A 19941-nucleotide genomic window follows, 5' to 3' on the forward strand; every position below is an offset into this window, starting at 1 on the left:
TCTGAGTATATGTGAATCTTGTAGGTGAGAGGAAATACATAGCCACCTACACTAATAAATACTGACAAAAAGGGGGTCATCTATACGTACATATTACTTTGTCATTTCTCTCTTCACCTAATTTGTTGTGAGCAACTTTCTATGCCAACAGGTATTTTTTAATGGTTGTATAGTATTCCAAACCATTTTTTCTTTCTTATGTTTTTTCTCATATACCATTTTTTGCTAACTTGCTTAGGAATAGTTGATGTAGTGTTTATTTTTCTTTTGTATTCTTTTTTGCTGATGGGATTCTGACTGGCCTGGCTGGCTGTACCCATTCATTTTGTTATTCCTCTTCTGACTGCTACTGCTGAATCATAAGGATATTCAGAATTTTCCCAGGAGGGTTTGTCCAGAGGATCTAAGAAACATCAGGTGGTTGGAAACTGGAGCTGACTTAACTTTCTGATTTATAAAGCCACAACAGGTCACAGCTTAAGACACATTCAGCAGGCTCGCTCCATGACCTGTTTCTCCAGTGTCTTGTCGCTCTGTTGTTTTGTATCACATAAATTTCCACTTCTAGTCAAATACATACAGAAATAGCCAAATACTTTCTGAGTACTCATATTTCATTATGTCCTCAGGACTAATCCTTCCTTTCTCTAAAAAGAATGTATTGATGGAAAACATTTGTTTAAATTGTTTCTCTCCTTTTGGCTTTCTATCAAGGATGAGACAGAGCTCTGCAAAGAATTATATGAGGCTCTGGGAAGCATCCAAAGTCTCATAAATTTTCTGGGCATGAGGCTGCTTCATCCTGAATCACATGTTGTCGTGGGGGGAGGGGCGCCCTGATGTGTAACACCCAGGTGCTCCTGGGTGGGGTCTGCCTCTGTCCTCTTTTGGTTAGCACCTTTGGCCTCTTTGTGAGATTTGCATAGGACCTAATGCTAGTCCCTAAGGGACTGACCTGAGAAGAGTGTCAGGACATAGAGGAGGTTTGTGGCTTCCTGGCCCCATACCACGGGGCCAGGCATATAATAAGCATCCAGTAAATATTTGTGGAAGGAATGACACACTGGGCTCTCCGTGGGGTTCTCAGGCTCCATCCGCATTTCATTTTGTTGCAGCCATTTTTCCCTGCAGGGTTGTTGGAGGGGAGGGGTGGACCTTCTGGAAAGGCTCGACCTTTCTGCTGTCTGCTTTGTTCCCCAGTGTCAGCCCTGAAATTAGGATGCTTGGATATGTTTGTAACCCTGAAGAGGAGAATGGATTCTGCCCAAGGGGTTGCAGAAGCATCACTTTCTCAATGGTTTTCTGTTCCCCAACTTCCAAATTACCTTTTAAGCACTCTTTTAGGAAAGAGGAAAGTGAGGAAAACAACTAATATTTCACGCTCTGTGTGTCAAGGACTTCTTGCGTGTGAGCTTGTTCAACCCTGGAACAATTCTTAGTTGAGACAATGAGGCCCAGAGAGGCCCCGGAGCTCTTGGAGGAAGCCCACAGCCAGCAGAGCTGCAGCGTTTCCTTCAGGCCAAGCTGGCTGGCTGCCTTTATTTTTTGTCATCTGTGTCTCTTCTCAAGGAGGCATTGTAGTGAACAAAATTGAATGACAACTTCTACTTCTGTTAAGGGTTTATTCAGGTAGGAGGCTGGTGTTGGGGTCATAATGAAATGTTGGATTATTTTCACCTATTGGCTGGTCAGCATTTGTTCCTACACTGTAGATTTTTTGTGGAAGGCAGAGCAAGATAGAGGGAGTGGGGTAGGAGGGCTGCTGGCTCCCTGGGGCAGGTGGGATCTTATGGCTCGAGGTCTGATCTTTGTTTTTTGCAGGCCCAGAAACTCCATCTGCCTGTCCATCACAGATTTATTGAGTGCCTTCAGGACCAGGCATTGCTTTAGGTGTTGGGGACTCAGCTGAGAAAAAAGACGAACAAAACTCCCAGCCCACAGAGAGCTTACGTTCTTGTGGATGCCTCAGTAGGTGTGCGTTTGTGGCTTCATCACCTGGTAGACTGACTCATGCTAACTTCCTAGAAGCTGACACGCAACCCGGATGTTCAATAGATACTTGACTGGGTGTCATCAGCCTCTCCCCTGATCAGAATACTTGGGCCTGGGATCCTCAGGGACTGAGAAACTGAGTTAGTTATTAGGAAAGTACTGGAGAGGCTGACATCAGAGCCCAGGGGTGGTGGGTGGTCCAGGGGCGTGTTCCTTTTTGCCCTGAGAAAGGCCTGCACCGAATGTGCCTTGGAGGGGAAATTAAATTTGCATTGACCAAATGCCAGCAGGTCCTTGTCAGAGGTGTCCCTTTCTGGGCTCCATCCATGCTTCTTCAGAGAGGTTAATGGAGCTGTCATGCTGCAGCTTTCTTCACCACCAATCCCCCCACACTGTAACTACAGCCTGCACCTTGATCCTCCTCGCAGAGATGGGGCTTCCGAAGTCTCCTCAGCTGGTCACTTATAGACCATTTAGCATTGTTTTCCTTAAACTTGGCTGCCTGTTAGAAACCCCTGGAAAACTTTAAAAAATACAATGCCTGGTCCCACTCTAGTCCAGCAGTTCTGAAATGTTGATGTGTATCACAGATAAGAATCACTTGGAGAACTTTAAAATCATGGAACCCCGACATGCTGAGTGGCTAAGGGCCTGGCCCTTTGTATTTTTACCAAGTTCTCTAGGGCATTCTGATACTGCCTAAGTCTGAGACTTCTGCTCTGTGAGAGCTGTATCTGAATCTCAGAGTAGGACCAGGCATTGACATTATTTTTAATGCTGCCAGGTGATTTTTTTTAGATGATTATATGATTTTTTTAAATTTTATTCTGTGAATGTGGTTTATTACATTAATTGATGTATTTTTTAAATTGTGGTATAATATACATATTTACCATTTTAACCAGTTTTGAGTGTACAATTCAGTGTCACTAAATATAGTCACAATGTTGTATAACCATCCCCACTGTCTGTACCCAAAACTTTATTTTTATTTTTTTATTGAAATATATTTGACATATGAGATTGTATAAGTTCAACGTGTACAACATGTTGATTTGACACACATATGTTGCAATATAATTGCCATTGTGGCATTAGCTAGCCTCTATCGCGTCACGTAATTATCATTTCTTTTTTGTGGTGGAAATAATTCCGATCTAGTCTCTTGACACATTTGATGTTTATAATACAATATTGTTACCTCTAATCACTGTACTGTGCATTAGATCTCCAGGACTTACTTATCTAGTAGTTGCAAGTTTCTACCCTTAAACAACGAATTCCTTCACCCCTCAGGCCCTGGTAACTACCATTTTACTCTCTGTTTTTACGGGTTTGGCTTTTTTTAGCTTCCATATGTAAGTGGTATCATACAGTATTTGTCTTTCTCTGTCTGACTTACCTCACTTAGCATAAAGTCCTCAAGGTCCATCCGTGTTTTCTCACCAAAACTTTTTCATCATCCCCAGCATAAACTCCTTACCCGTTAAACAACTCCCCATTCCCCCGTCACCACAGCCCCTAGTAACCACCATTGTACTTGCTATATCTACGAATTTGCCTATTCTAGGTATCAGTGGAATCATGCAATATTTGTCCTTCTCTGTATGGCTTATTAAGCATAATGTTTTCAAGGTCCATCCATGTTTTAGCATATATCAAAATTTCATTCCATTTTATGGCTGAATAATTTTCCATTGTATGTATATACTACATTTTGTTTATCAGTTCATGTGTCAATGGACATTTGAGTTATTCCCACCTTTGGCTCTTGTGAATAAGGCTGCTGTGAACATTGGTGTACAAATATCTATTTGATTCTATATCTTTTGGATATATACCTAGGAGAGATGTTTTTTAATTTTTTAGCAAGATATAATTCACATAACATAAAATGCACTATTTTAAAGTGTACAATTTGCTAGGTTTTAGTATATTCACAAGGTTGTGCAACCATTACCACTATTTAATTCCAGAACATTTCATCATTCCAAAAAGAAACCCCATACCCATTAAGCAGTCATTTCTCTCTCTCACCCTCTCTCCCCCTCCCTCCCCCTCCCTCCCCCTCCCTCCCTCTCCCTCCCTCTCTCCCTCTCTCCCTCTCTCCCTCTCTCCCTCTCTTCCTCCCTCTCTCTGTCTCCCCCCCCTACTAATCTATTTTCCGTCTATGTGGATTTGCCTCTTCTGGACATGATCAATGGAATCATACAGAATGATTTTATGTCTGGCTTCGTTCACTTAGCATAATGTTTTCAAGGTTCATTCCCAGTTGATTTTAATGGGTAACCAAGGTTGAGAAACCACTGTTCTGGCTGCACAGCCACTCATCCCTGTTAGTGTGTACTGGTGCCCCACATAGAGCTGCCCTTAGCCCTGGTTCTGAAAGCTTCTTGAGCAACCTTCTCTGGCAGTCTGCAATACCTGCTTCCTACGGGAAAGCTCCTGTACTCTGTTACCACTCACATTAGCAACTCCCCTCACTAGTGAATATCAGGCACCTGAGTTCTGCTATAAAAGCACAGACTTCTCTAATTACTACCTTAGTAACTTTGTGCAAGCCCCGAAATCTGTGCCTCAGTTTACTCATCTCTAGATTGTGAATATGGGATTATAATGAGAATTAAATAAGTTAATATGTATAAGGCACTTAGAATAGTGCTTGGTACTTAATAAGCACCCATTAAGAGTGTGTGTGCATGTGTGGCTGTGTGGCTGTGTGTGTGTGAGAGAACAACCAAGAAACAGACATAGAAAAGTACATGGCAGGGGCGTGGTCAGGGAGGGGCTGTTGGTGTTCACATATCTCTATTTGAATTTTGTCCGTAGCTGTGTTGTTTCTTGAACAAGTTATATCGTATCTGAGTTGGTTTCTTATCTGTAAAATGCCAGTGAAAGTATTAATACATCCTTGATTCTAAGTAACACCAGTTACAAAATTTTTACATTTAAAGTTTTCTGAAATGATCTGGGGGTGCGTTTAACAACTGACGCATATGTTTAAGGTGTCCGCCGCCCCCCAAGCCCCCTGAGAAGCTGTCAGTAAATTCGTGGAGCATCTGCCAATCCTGGATGTATGGGAGTGCTTACCCCACAAGGTAGCTGCAGGGATTTGATGGCAGCATGCATGTGAAAAATACTTTTGCAAACTGTGAAACATTATTCAGATGTGAGGTGATGTTTTCAAAAGTGGAGATAATGGAAAAGAAAAGTAAATTAGTAATTTTGTGTAGAACAAATAGGATGTGTTGTAAAAGCACTTTGTGAACTGTTAGGTGTACTGTATGGTGAGAGGTGTATATGGGCCTGTGTTTGTCTAGGTGTTTCTCCTATGATGTTACTGTTCGTGTTTCTCTTGTGCAGTGATAGGGCGCTGGAGTGATTTTCATCTAAGGTGGTTTTCTCGTCTTACCTCTTAACCTCTGGTAGGAGCAGGGTGAGCCTTAATTTGGCTGAGCTTTAGTTTCCTTATCTGTGGTGAACTTAGCCATAAATCTTTCAGACTCAGCGATTCCGTGGGGCATAGCTCACATCTTGAATTTGGGTAGTCCAAACTGTGCTCCTAACTGGCTGCATGACCCTGGACAAATCTGTGCCTCGGTTTCCCCGTACATAAAATGAGGGTTTGGGTACTTCTGATGGCCCTTGCAGCTTCATTCTCCCGGTATTCCCTAGGATTTCCTGTCTGGGTCCTGTGTTGGTCACGGGGGGTCACTGTGAGGACGTACCTGGTAACGTTGGGGAGGCACGTGTGCTGCTACTGGGAGGGATCGCTCATTTGTTTCCTGTGTCTGTGCTTTAGGGAATATCCCTGGCTCGGCTGTGCTGGTGTTTGACATCCACGTGATCGACTTCCACAACCCTTCAGACTCCATCAGCATCACCTCCCACTACAAGCCCCCTGACTGCTCAGTGCTGAGCAAGAAGGGGGATTACCTCAAGTATCACTACAACGCCTCGCTTCTGGATGGCACCCTGCTGGATTCCACGTAAGGGCAGCTGGGGATGGTGGGGGAGTGAGCCTGGCGGCTAACAGTCGTGTGTTGCCACGATTCTCCTTTCCATCAGATACTGGTTGAGAGCTTTTATCTCCGTGCCTTCCCCACTGCATAGGTCAAGGCTATGTCATACTCAGGTGCATTCTTCTAAGAGTTCCCTGTGAATAGTCTCACCCTGCTCCTATGAAATTGTCTTTCTGAAAAACAGATCTCATTTTATAACTGCTGTCTTTAAAAATTAACCCATAGGGGCCGGCCCCGTGGCTTAGCGGTTAAGTGTGCGCGCTCCGCTGCTGGCGGCCCGGGTTCGGATCCCGGGTGCGCACCCACGCACCGCTTCTCCGGCCATGCTGAGGCCGCGTCCCACATACAGCAACTAGAAGGATGTGCAGCTATGACATACAACTATCTACTGGGGCTTTGGGGGGGAAAATAAATAAATAAAATTAAAAAAAAAAAAAAAGAAAAATTAACCCATAGATAAAGTTCAAATTCCAGAGTCTGGCACATCAGGCTCTCTCATCAGCTCTGTTCTGCCTCATCAATCTCATCACCAATCTCATCTTCTGCTGGGGCCCATCTTCTGCCTTCCAGGTCTGCCATGTGCAGTGGTGCAGGATGTGCACTGCTCACTCTTCCTTCTGGCCAACTTCTGCCCTGGCTTAAATGTCCTCCCTTTTCTCAAAATATTTCCTTAATTCCTAGGGAGGATCAACTGCTCCCACTTCTGTAGTCTCAAAATGTTTTATGTATTACCTGCCTTTTAGTGATTTAGTTTTGTTTCTATCTCTGTTGCTGGTATGAATACCTTAGGGACACCCAACATGTTTATTCATGTTTTTATTCCTTACACCTAGGCCAAAGCATAGCACAAAGGGAGCATTTCATAAATGTTAATTGATTGAGATGAATCTGAAAACATATCAAAAGGAACCAACAATATAAACTAGTATCATGCCGGTAAAAGGAGCTTTGCTTCTTTTGTTTTTGTTTTTTTTTTTTTTGTGAGGAAGATCAGCCCTGAGCTAACATCCATGCTAATCCTCCTCTTTTTGCTGAGGAAGACCGGCTCTGAGCTGACATCTATTGCCAATCCTCCTCCCTTTTTTTTTTTTTTTTCCACCGCAAAGCCCCAGTAGATAGTTGTATGTCATAGTTGCACATCCTTCTAGTTGCTGTGTGTGGGATGTGGCCTCAGCATGGCCGGAGAAGCGGTGCGTCGGTGCGCGCCCAGGAACTGAACCCGGGCCGCCAGTAGCGGAGCGCGCACACTTAACTGCTAAGCCACGGGGCCGGCCCAGGAGCTTTGCTTCTTATGTGTCTGAATCCTCAGATGTATCTGTAAGTTAATACTACCTTCTCTTCTTTGAGAAAGAAACATTTTCAGCTTTTCTTTACATCTGCATGTAAGTACATCCTTTTTTTGTATTGAGCCTGACTTGGATTCATAAGTTTGGTCTTGGGGAGAAAGGGGGGCTTCATATAAATAAGTTTGTGCTGCTGCATTTATTTTAGATGGAGAGGGCCTTCTCTCCCTCCCACCCGTCCCTCTGCCTTCTAGCTTGAGGTGACAGAGTGTGTGACTGGGGAGAGCTGGACATGGAGAGAGAGCCCTAGGGACATACTCTCCAGAGCATTCGCTGTGGTGCTATGAGACCCTGTATACTAATGCATTTAACGTATTCCATCAAATTTAAAATGTGTTGATTGTTAGAAGCATCATTTTATGTATCTCTACGAAAGTAAAAATGCTGCCAAAAAATAATGACATGCTACCAATTGTAAAATGTATCCCAATTACACGTGTTAAAATGTGAACAAATACGCATTATAGAATCAATGAAATATATCCTAGCTTCTGGGGCTCAGATTTACAGGGACCTGGCTTACAACAAACCTCCCTGTGTTGATATTAGAAGCCCACGGAGGGCAGCGGGGAAGAAGCATGGCTTGTAGTTGTTTGGTGGATCAAGTGAGTTTATGTGTGTGGAAACGGTCCACAGGTTTAGAACAGGCTATGAGCTCAATGGCTTGCTGTCATTGCTCTTGCTCATGTTCATACTCTTGTCTGGTGCTCTTAGCGCTGTGGAAAGGGGAAGTGAGGGTGGGAAATGGACAAAGGAATTCCTTCTCAATGGGTTCAGGATATGCTTCTCATGTAGGGTGGAGAGAATCAGTCTTCCTGCCTTCTGATGTGTTTGGTGAATTCACAGTATTCTTAGAGAACATCCGGGAGCCACGTGATGCTCCTTCCTCTTGTGGGAGACCTCATTCTGTACCATGAGAGTCATTTGTGTTATGTGGAAATCTACACAGAAGAGCAGTGTCTGGCTGTCTCTGCTGGTGTCTTCTGGATGTAAGCTTCAGAATAATGGGATAATGGGTAGTGTGGCGGGCATCTGCCTACCTGTGTGTGGAAGAGGAGCCCCTTCTGGAAGGTGGGACCTGGTCCCATGCCAAGCCCCATGTGAGCTCAATAAAAAATGAGGCAGGTGCTGCTGTGGGCGCTTGTTCATCAGGGCTGAGAGGATAGAGAGGAACATGGGCGGAGAGCCAGAGAGGGCGGCCTGCAGGCAGGAAGCAGGAAGCAGGAAGCCTGCGGTGAATGGGAAGCTGGGAATGCCCAGAAGGAATGTGGAGAATGTCTGAGAGAAAAACTGGCAAAAAAATAAAAATAAAAGGATAACTTGAGGAGAAAGAAGTAGTGGGGTTTTCAGAGATGACACATGAAAACAAATGGTTTGCTTGGAGGATTTTCTTGATGTGTGCTTAAACTGCCCTCAGAGGAAGAGTAAACATTCGTTATTTGATAACTAAATGAGTTCTTGAATATTCTGTAAGACTTTGAAACCGAGTAGTCCCATGGGAGGTCCGCATGGTCCCTGGAGAAAGGCAGTGGGAGGGCCCCTCTGTGTTGCTGACAAAGGAGGGATTATGTGTGGGGCAGGGCAGAGGACACTCCCTCCCACAGGCCTTCAGCCCAGGCATCCTGCCCAGAGTTGGCTTTGTTTTGGTTTCGTCCCAGGTAGGGCAAATGCAATCCTGTTTTGCTTTGCTAGCCCCAGACAACCAGCCTGGCCCTGGGAACCAGCTTGAGGAGGGAAGGAGGTGGCGGCCCTGCACTCAGGGGAGACTGGGAAGCCTGAGAAGGGGATGTGACCCAAAGGGGCTGTCCTTTCCATGTTGTCACCACCTGATGGTGGGCATCAAGGGGCTCCAGGATATTGGGGAGGCTTTTCTTCCTTGGCATTGAGGAACATTCCCATTGTTTGCCTTTAGGAAGTGGTAGGAATGCCATAGATTTATTTTCAGTAGTGACTGAGATGATAGATTTATTTTCAGTAGTGACTGAGATGATAGAGCCAACTCTTATTTATCTGGATTCCCTGGGGACCATGGACATCAAGGATAATTAAAACTTGGAATCTCAAAGACCCCGAATAGCCAAAGCAATCTTGAGAAAGAAGAACAAAGCTGGAGGTATCATGCTCCCTCATTTCAAACGATACTACAAAGCTGTAGTAATCAAAACAGTTTGGTATTGGCATAAAAACAGACACATTAGATGAATGGAACACAATAGAGCCAAGATATAAACCCAAGCATATATGGTCAATTAATTTACAACAAAGGAGGCAAGAATATACAATGGAGAAAGGATAGTCTCTTCAGTAAATGGTGTTGGGAAACTGGATAGCCACATGCAAAAGAATGAAACTGGACCACTGTCTTATACCATATACAAAAATTAATTCAAATTGGATTTAAGACTTGAATGTAAGACCTGAAACCGTAAAACTAGAAGAAAACATAGGCCGTAAGCTCCTTGAAATCGGCTTTAGCAATGATTTTTTGGATCTGACTCCAAAGGCAAGGGAAACAAAAGCAAAAATAAACAAATGGGACTACATCAAACTATAAAGCTTCTGCAGAGCAAAAGAAATGATCAACAAAACGAAAAGACAACCTCCTGAGTGGGAGAAGGTATTTTCAAATCATATATCTGATAAGAGGTTAATATCCAAAATGTATAAGAACTCATACAACTCAATAACAAAAAACAATCAATCATTTAAAAATGGACAGAGGATCTGAATGGACATTTTTCCAAAGAAGACATCCAAATGGCCAACAGACTCATGAAAAGATGCTCAACATCACTAATCATCAGGGAAATGCAAATCAAAACCACAATGAGATATCACCTCACACCTGTCAGAATGGCTATTATTATCAAAAAGGCAAGAAATAACACGTGTTGGCAAAGATGTGGAGGAAAGGGAACACTCATGCACTGTTGGTGGGAATGTAAATTGGTACAGCCATTATGGAAAACAGTATGGAGGTTCCTCAAAAAATCAGAAATAGAACTACCATATGATCCAGCAATTCCACTGCTGGATATCTATCCAAAGAAAACGAAAACACTAATTTGAAAAGATATATGCACCCCTATGTTCATTGCAGCATTATTTACAATAATCAAGATATGGAAATAACCTAAATGTCCATCAATAGATGAATACACACACACACACACACACACACACACACACACACACACACAATTGAATACTACTCAACCATAAAAAAAGAGTGAAATCGTGCCATTTGCAACAAGATGGTTGGACCTTGAAGGTTTTGTGCTAGGTGAAATAAGTCAGACAGAGAAAGACAAATACCTCATGATGTCACTTATATGTGGAATCTAAAAAACAAAATAGGGCCGGCTTCGTGGCTTAGCGGTTAAGTGTGCGCGCTCGCCGCTGGCGGCCCGGGTTCAGATCGCGGGCGCGCACCAACGCACTGCTTCACCGGCCATGCTGAGGCCACATCCCACATACAGCAACTAGAAGGATGTGCAGCTATGACATACAGCTATCTACTGGGGCTTTGGGGGGAAAAATAAATAAATAAATAAATAAAACAAAAACAAAAAAAGAAACCTTTGTTTTAAAAATAAATAAATAAATAAAAAATAAATAAAAAACAAAATAAACAAAGAACAAAACCCAGACTCATAGATACAGAGAACAGATTGGTGGTTGCCAGAGGGAAGGGGAGTGGGGGGGGGGGGGTGGCGAAATGGGTGAAGGAGATTAAGTGCAAACTTTCAGTTATAAAATAAATGTCATGGGGATGTAATGTACAGCACAGAGAATACAGTCAATAATATTGTATTAATTGTGTTTGGTGACAGATGGTAACTGGACTTTTTGTGGTGATCATTTTGCAGTGTATACAAATGTTGAATCACTATGTTGTACACCTGAAACTAGTATCTCAGTTATACTTCAATTAAAAAAAAAGCCTAATTAAAACCATGGCCCAAGTTAAACTCGCAGTTATTTTTCTGGAGTCATAGACTGTTACAGACACCAGCACTTTACATGCTCAAGGCTATCCATTTATTGGGCTCTTTATACTTGCTCTGCACTGTGCCAAGCATAATATAGTATTTGCTATTTAGAGCATCCGTGTGCAATAGCTATTATTATCTCCATTTTATGGATGAGGAAACTGAGAGATTACATTTCACAGGGTCGAATTAAGTGGCAGAACCAGAATTCAGACTCAGGTCTTGCTGAATCTAAAACCCAGAGTTTTAAATTTTAACTACATTATATATTTTAAAAATTCTCAAGAAAATTCCTGACTAGAACATTGACTAAAACTTAGAGAAAAATGGCAAGAGCAGCACAAAGAACTTTTTTCCCCTAAATCATTGGCGAGTAGGTGGCCGCCGTTGTGTCCCATCACCCCTGAGCGCTTCAGTGTGCAGTTCCTACAAACAGACATTCTCCAACATAACCCAATACATACATTAAAATCAGGAAGTTAACGATACGTTACTACCTTTTAATCCTCAGACCGCACTTAAGTTTTGCCAAATGTCCCTGTAAGGCCTTTTATAGCCAAAGGATCCCGTTCCGATATGTTCTAACACTCTGGAACAGTTCCTCAGTCTTCACTTGATTTTCACCTTGACACATTTGAAGATTTCAGGCTGGTTATTTTGCAAAATGCCCCTCAGTGTGGGTTTGTCTGATGTTTCCTCTTGGTTGGATAGCGGTTCTGTTATCTTCGGCAGTGATGTGATACACCAGAGAAGTGATGTATTCTTCTCATGAGAACACTCTCAAGTACCAACGGGTTGATTACCTAACCAGAGACTCTTCTGTTTTCAGGTGGAATTTAGGCAAAACGTATAATATCGTTTTGGGATCTGGACAAGTTGTATTGGGAATGGATATGGGTCTGAGAGAGATGTGCGTTGGAGAGAAACGGACGGTGATCATTCCACCCCACCTGGGCTATGGGGAGGCTGGTGTGGGTGAGTAAACGACGGTATTAAAGGGTGTTTGGGGCACATTCACCATCTGAATTGTGTACCTTTTGAGGTGCCATATGTAAAACCACAATATGCTTCCATTTGAAACCCAAAGAATCTGTGGTTTTAATTTTTTTAATTATTTAACACTTTTGTTTAAAGACCCCTGTGAAAACCGTGTTAATGCCACGTTTATGCCCCACGCCCTTTTGAGAAAGCAGAGGTTTCCATAAAATAAACCTTGGATCTTCAAAGTGTGAGAAACGTCCCTAAAGGAGCTTTCCAGGCAATTTCTCTAGGTGAGGCCAAGTGCTTCCTTCTGGAATGTTTCCTGGGATGTTGGAATGCTGCAGACCCTTGCTTTTCACTTCTGACCCTGTAAGGTATCCAAGGAGGTTTCCTTTTGGAAGAGATTAGTGTCAAGTTCTGGAAATACTGGCTTTACCTCGCCCTCACAGCTGTTACATGGTTTACTTCATGATTTCAGCCAGGATGAGTCCTCCACATGGGGAATTTGGGAACCCTTTCTTTTTCAGGTTTTTTTATGCTCCTGCCATCTGGAGATGGAGGAGATGGGAAGTGCTAACTTGGAAAAGCGATAGGCACTCCGGATTGATTTTCTCTTTTTCACAGTTTTTAAATAATTGTAAAAATACTCTCTGCTACTCCCACCAATCCAAGAAGAAACACTTTAAAAAATATGTTATGCATCCTATAAGGCCATGCTCCTGTGATATATAATAAATAATTATATATAATCTACATAATATGTAATAATTTTAAATAATACATATTACATTTATATAATTATTCCCATATTTATATAACTTCTTTTGGGCCCATACTATATATACTGTTCTCAAATTTGTGTTTACAGTCATATCTTAGATCATGATTTTTAAGGCATACTGTATTATTATTAAAATTAGATTTATTCAAAAGTTCTACCACTGTAGTCTTTACTAGTGGCTTTCAAACTTTTTTTTACCACGGTAGACAGTAAGAAATAGATTTTATCTCCCAATCTATATTACACATAAACATTTATTGCATATAAACATACTATTTATACATATATACGTACACATTTAGTTTTATATATTAAATTGAAACTCAAGTTTCATAAAATAATACCTATCCTTTCTATGTGCAGTATACACTGATCTATTTTATTCTATTCCTTAATTAAAAAAAAAATGCTGGTAACCACCCTCTAAACTGATTTCATGACTCACTGATGGTCACTATCTACAGTTTGGAAAAACCACTTGCCAATACTGGCTTTCTTCCTTTCGCAAGAAACGCCTGCCCCATCCTTGAGGCAGCTGGAACCCGGTCTGGGGGAGGGAGCTTGAGACGGGCGTGCCCACTGCCCTTGGCGCTAACACCGCCTCGTCTCTGTCGGTGAGGCAGATGGAGAAGTGCCCGGCAGTGCCGTGTTGGTGTTTGACATTGAGCTGCTGGAGCTCGTGGCGGGCCTGCCTGAGGGGTACATGTTCATATGGAACGGCGAGGTGTCAGCCAACCTCTTCGAAGAAATCGACAAGGATGGCAACGGAGAAGTCCTCCTCGAAGAGGTAACTGACGGTGGAAGGAAAGTGGGATGGAAGGAGCTCAGGGAGTCTTATTGGGCCAGAGGACCCGTTCTGACTTTGCAGCCTTCCCAGAATGAGGAGGGCAGCTGTGCTTTTTTCTTGTGATGGTGATAACCTATACACTCATGGACCAAGCCCTCTACACACACAGAGTCCTCTGTCCTGTCACAACCGTGGCGAAGTCCAGCTCTCCGCCTATTCCACCTCTGCTTATTCAGGGACATCGCTCCCGCCTTCTCCCCTTTCTCTCTCGCAGCATCAGCATTTCTCCAGCTACTGGATTGTCCACATTAACATAAAAACATGCTATTATTTTCCCTTTTCTTGGTGTATCTTTCCATTTCTTTTATTTCTTTGCTCCCTTTACAGCAAAAACTTCAAAACAATTGTCTGTCCTCCCTGCCTCCACTTCCTCTCCTCCCATTCTCTTTTAAACGCCCTCCTGTCAGGTTTGTATCCTTCCACATCACTGAACCTGGTCTTGCCAAGGTGACCAGTGCCTTTTGTGTTGCTGAATCCAACAGTCAGTTCTCGCTCTCTTAATTCAACACAGCTGACTCTCTTGCAGGACGCGGTCTTTCCCCGGCTTTCAGAACACCACACTTTCTTGTTCCTTCTACCGCACGGGTACTCCTTTTCAGGCGTCTTCTCTCTGATCTTTCATGTTGGAGTGCCCTAGGCTAAGTCTTGAACTTGTTCTCTTCTCCACCTTTACATCAGTCCCTTGATGGTCTGATCCAGTCCTGTGGCTTTACCATCCATATCCTGATGACCTCCAGATTTGTACTCTGGTCTGGTCTCTCTCCACTTCACACTCATATATCCACCTGCCTCCTTGACATCTTCATTTATGGAACCCCTGATATCCTCCCCCCACACCAAACTTGCTTCACCCACAGCCCTCCCGATCCCATTCGATGGCAACTCTAGCCTTCCGGTTACTCAGGGGAGAGCACTCAGTGATCTTTGACTGCTCTCCTTCTCTCATAGGCCGTAATAAATCCATCAGGAAATCATTCTAGCTGTCTTGAGAATACATCCAGAACCTGACCACTTCTCACCACCTCCACTCTACAGCTTAGTCGAGTGCCCACCATCTCTCGCTTGGGCCTCTGTCATGGTCTTCCTGCTTTCACCCTTGCCCCTCACAGCAGCCAGAGTGATCCTTCCAAAACATAAGTCAGATTATGGCCTGCTTCGTCTCAGAACCCTGCAAAGGCCCTCCTATTTGCTAGAGTTTTTATAGTGGCCCATAAATGCCCTACAAAGGCCCACCACAACCTGCTTGCTGTAACCTCCTCCCCAACGACTCTCCCCTTGCTGTTCTGTGAACACACCAGGCGTGCGTCCACCCCGGGCCTTTGTACCAGTTGTTCTCTGCTCAGAAGACACTTCCCGGGCCTGGCCCAGTGGTGCAGTGGTTAAGTTCACACATGCACTTCGGCAGCCCAGGGTTCGCAGGTTTGAATCCCAGGCATGGACCGATGCACCACTCATCAAGCCATGCTTTGGCGGTGTCCCACATACAAAATAGAGGAGGATGGACACGGATGTTAGCTCAGAGCCAATCTTCCTCAGCAAAAAAAAAGAGGAAGATTGGCAGCAGATTTTATCTCAGGGCCAAGCTTCCTGAAAGAAAGAAAAAGACACTTCCCCTAGATAACTGTTTGGCCCAGTTCCTCACTTCCTTCAGGCCTTTGCACAAGTCTCACTTTGTCACTGGGGCTTTACGCTGACCACCGGATTGATACCTCAGCCCGCTCCCCCACTTGTACTCTTTTTTTTTTTTTTTTTTTTTGTGAGGAAGATCAGCCCTGAGCTAACATCCATGCCAATCCTCCTCTTTTTGCTGAGGAGGACCGACTCTGAGCTAACATCTATTGCCAATCCTCCTCCTTTTTTTTTCTCTCCCCCAAAGCCCCAGTAGATAGTTGTATGTCATAGTTGCACATCCTTCTAGTTGCTGTATGTGGGATGTGGCCTCAGCATGGCCAGACAAGTGGTGTGTCGGTGCGCGCCTGGGATCGGAACCCGGGCCGCCAGTAGCTGAGTGCACGCACTTACCTGCTAAGCCACGGAGCTGGCCCGCCCCACCTGTACTCTTGATCTTCCTTACTTGGCTCTACTTTTTCATTTTTTTTTTTCTGGAGCATTTTACTTTCTAACAATATGTACTTTACTTATTTTTTTACATTCATTTCTATTTGTGTGTCTTTCTCACTAGAATATGCTAGAGTTACTAGGCTAGCATGTTTTGTTTGTTTGTTTATTGATGTATCTCTAGGGTCTAGGATGGTGCTCAGCACACAGTAGATAGTAAGTTTTTATTGTATGAGTGAATGAAGGCATGCAGGCAGGCAGCAGTGTTCTCAGAAGCTAGGGTGGTTAGGAGTCAGCCTTTGGTGGGGAACAAAGTGTTGACTTGGGAAGAGAGGATAGCTCCAATGGCTGCTGTGTATTGCTGCCTGGAACCAAAGGGCTCCTGGAGTCACTTAGCCAGGGGTTTTTAACCTGCATCTGGAGAAAAAAACCTAGATCATGTAGCTCCTAAGATTTGGTCTGTTTTGATAGCTCAGACTCAAATTCCAGCCCCATCACCCTTGGACTGCTCTGTTTCAGGCCCTGGGCCTGCCTTCTCAGCTTCTGTATCTCATGGTCTGTCCTGTCCCCTTTCTTTCCAGTTCTCAGAGTACATTCATGCCCAGGTGGCATCTGGCAAAGGGAAACTCGCTCCTGGTTTTGATGCTGATCTGATTGTGAAGAATATGTTCACCAACCAGGACCGGAATGGAGATGGGAAGGTCACGGCTGAGGAATTTAAACTCAAAGACCAGGAAGCCAAACATGATGAACTCTAACCCTTACATGAGCCAGTTGTGTGACACCAAGCCCCCTGTCGTGGCAGAATGTGCATTGAGGGCTTGAGGGTCTCTTAGAAGGTGAAACCTTCTGGGGCATACGTCAGGGGTGAGTCGATACACATGGTGAGAATTTTAGGCTGAATGGCAGTGATATTAAAGAAAATTGGTGCGAGGCACCTTAGCATGGGCTGTGTAGAGTATTGAAAAGGCTGCACTGCCCACGTTTGTTTTGTGAGCCTTCTGAGTAGTTTTGTTATAAAAGGAAAATAGTGTCATACAGAAGTTATAACCATCTTGGAATGAACAGAAGAAAAAATGTCCAGGATGTCTACATAAAGAAGATTAAATTCTTTTAAAAACTGCTAGCGTTTTAAAAGTGTTCTCCAGGTGGGCAGAAAACACAAAGGGCGTGCCCCAGCAAGGATTTCCAGAAAGCCCCAGAACACTTTTCTCTGTGGCCTGTACAGGCTCTAGTGATGCCCAGCCTCCACATTCCCCTACACTCATACAGACACACACACACACACACACACGTACACACACGCACACACGTGTGCTTTTCTGTTAATCACACTCCACCCCCTTGTGGTCCTCTGATTGGCTGGATAACTTGGAGGTTAAAAAGAAAACCAGTGGACCAAACAAGATGCATCTTGGCCCGTGAATAGAGAATTTGATTCTGCGTTTGCCATGCAAGATTACCTGCTTCACTGTTTCTCATTCCCATCACTCTATCCTGTAGCGCATACTTTTCCCGTCCTGAATCCTTTGATCAGATAAGATACGCACAGGGCTGGTGGCTAAGCCGAGCTCCAGAGCATTTCACTGGCCGAGACGGAAGTGTCATCCCAACAGATGAGCATAAACAAAGTGACATCTTTCTGCCACTCATTCATGTCCTGGAGAGGGAGGTGCCCTGAATGCCGGGGCCTCTCTCTGCTTGGGAAACCAAGGACACTGTACCTGCTGGTCTGTCCCCACCTTATGCAGTAACCACCTTGCTGCTTTATGTCCCTTGTTCCCAAGTGGTGGTGGCACTCACTCTGAAGTAATGATTTTCCTTTTGAAACTGCTTTATTTTACTAATTTAAACTATTTTGTACTGATGTAGCCCTGAGATAGTTCATGAAAATGCCGTGCACTCATTCAGTGGAATAAATGTTGGAAAACTGACTTTTTTGTGTAAAATATTGAATTACATCATCTGGTTTTGTGGTTTTATTTGAAGGCTGAGAGGATCCCATGAGAATACACCAAGCAGTCAGAATCCCCTTGATAAAAACTCAGTGGGACTGCATTGCGTTGAATTGGAAGGAGAGCGCCGTACAGCATATGGGAGTGTATCAGTCAGGGTGCTGGCAGGAAACACCTCATGTGGGACTTCTGAAGAGAAGCTAATGAAAGGTCTGGTTATAGAGGTGTGGGTGGGGCTCAGAGACCCAGTAAGGATGTCGAGATACCCAGGACAGCTGTTGCCAGCAACAGTAGGAGGCTGTTTCACCCCTGGGCCTGAAGGGTCAAGGTGAGCCCGGGCGGGGCCCCCTGGTGGGAGTCGTGGAGGGACGCAGCCACTCCCAGAACTGTGGCAGAGAAGGAGTGAGGGAGGAAACACTGCATCCTGTGTACGAAGCCAGAGGGAAAGATGCTCAGAGGCTGGTGTTCTCAGAGGTCAGCCTTTTGGGTTGCAGAGAAAGGTGGAGAATGGCTCTGGCGGGGATCAAGGTGGGAGCAAATGGAGATTAACTAGCATATATGTAGGGGGAAAAATATGTGTATATAATTGTTTTTAAAAAGCAAATATTGTTTACTCTTTGCAGAAGCAACTTCAGGGACTGTGTGTGCTTTGGGGAGGCAAAGGAGATACCCAGGGCCTTCCTGGCTTCCATGGTCACTAATGCTCCTTAACCCTCTTCTACCAGCACACAGTCACTCAGATTTTTCATGTAACAGAATTCCTTAAGTGCACTAGATAGGGTAATAATCTTGCTGAATTGAGTTTCCCTTTGGAATGCATTTGACGTATAACCATTATCCTTACAAATCTTTGTGAAGACAAAACCTTGTGCTTATTCTCTATAGCAGATTTTTAGTTGATTGATCCTGTTTGAATTTCTTCACTGGCTGTTTTCTACAGTAGTGGAGACAGGTTGGCTGAATAAAAAATAAGTCCCAGCCCTGTGGCCTAGCAGTTAAGTTCATTGTGCTTCACTTCGGCAGCCTGGGATTGGTTCCTGGGCACAGACCTACACCACATGTCGGTGGCCGCGCTGCGGTGGCGACCCACATACAAAATAGAGAACGATTGGCACACAATTAGTTCAGGGCAAATCTTCCTCAAGCAAAAAGAGGAAGATTGGCAACAGATGTTAGCTGAGGGTGAACCTTCCTTGGCAAAAAAAAAAAAAAGAAAAAGTTTCTCGTATTTGTCTGGGGAAATTAAGGACTGTGGGCCTTAGAGCTTCTAGAAGAAAACTTTAGCTTGTTTTTGCTTTTGTTTTTAAACTTTGCCTGCCTAACTGCCTGTGGGGGAGTATTGGTGTTTTCTGGCCTTCAGACTCAGACTGAAATATTGGCCCTTCTTGGGTCTCCACCTTGCCAGCTTTTTTTTTTCAGCTTTACTGAGGTATAATTAACAAGTAAATTGTAAGATATTTAAAGTGTATGTGATGGTTTGATATATGTATACATTGTGAAAGGATTCCCCCCATCTGGTTAATCAACACATCCATCAACTCACGTATTTATCTTTTTTTTTGATGAGAACATTCAAGTTCTACTCTCAGCAAATTCCAACTATACAACACAGTGTTATCAACTATAGTCACCATGTTATACATCAGATCCTCAGACCCTTTCACCAACCTCTCCTTATTCCACCGCCCCCCAGCCCCTGGTAACTTTTTTATTCTCTGTTTTTATGAATTCAACTGAGTATGTCTGTGACTCGTGCTTGAAACACCTCTAGGCTACTTTGCAAGTGTAAGCAGTCTGCACTATTTTGTTAAAACCTAGTGAGTTTCGATCTCTGATTACTTAGGAATTTATAATGCCTTTCAAAATTAGCTTAAAAGACAGAAAAAAGTTTTCATTTTGGCAGAGAAGTTGGCCTGACTGCAAGATTATATGTAAGCACTTTAATATCTTAGGTTTCTAGGAACAAGTTT

The 19941-nt window shown here is 43.7% G+C and overlaps 1 protein-coding gene across 1 annotated transcript in view; it reads left to right on the forward strand.

Annotated features, from left to right (window-relative positions):
* FKBP9 (FKBP prolyl isomerase 9) overlaps window positions 1-17950 on the forward strand; it is a 43300-nt gene extending 25350 nt beyond the window's left edge. Inside the window, exons 7-10 of the mRNA XM_058527931.1 lie at window positions 5795-5981; window positions 12179-12324; window positions 13735-13898; window positions 16598-17950. Coding sequence (XP_058383914.1) covers window positions 5795-5981; window positions 12179-12324; window positions 13735-13898; window positions 16598-16774 — 674 coding nt within the window. The 3' untranslated portion in view covers window positions 16775-17950. The remainder of the gene's footprint in view (window positions 1-5794; window positions 5982-12178; window positions 12325-13734; window positions 13899-16597) is intronic.
* Window positions 17951-19941: the final 1991 nt, after the last annotated feature.

Source organism: Diceros bicornis, chromosome 3 (assembly GCF_020826845.1).
Source record: "Diceros bicornis minor isolate mBicDic1 chromosome 3, mDicBic1.mat.cur, whole genome shotgun sequence".
NCBI classification, from domain to species: Eukaryota; Metazoa; Chordata; class Mammalia; order Perissodactyla; family Rhinocerotidae; genus Diceros; species Diceros bicornis.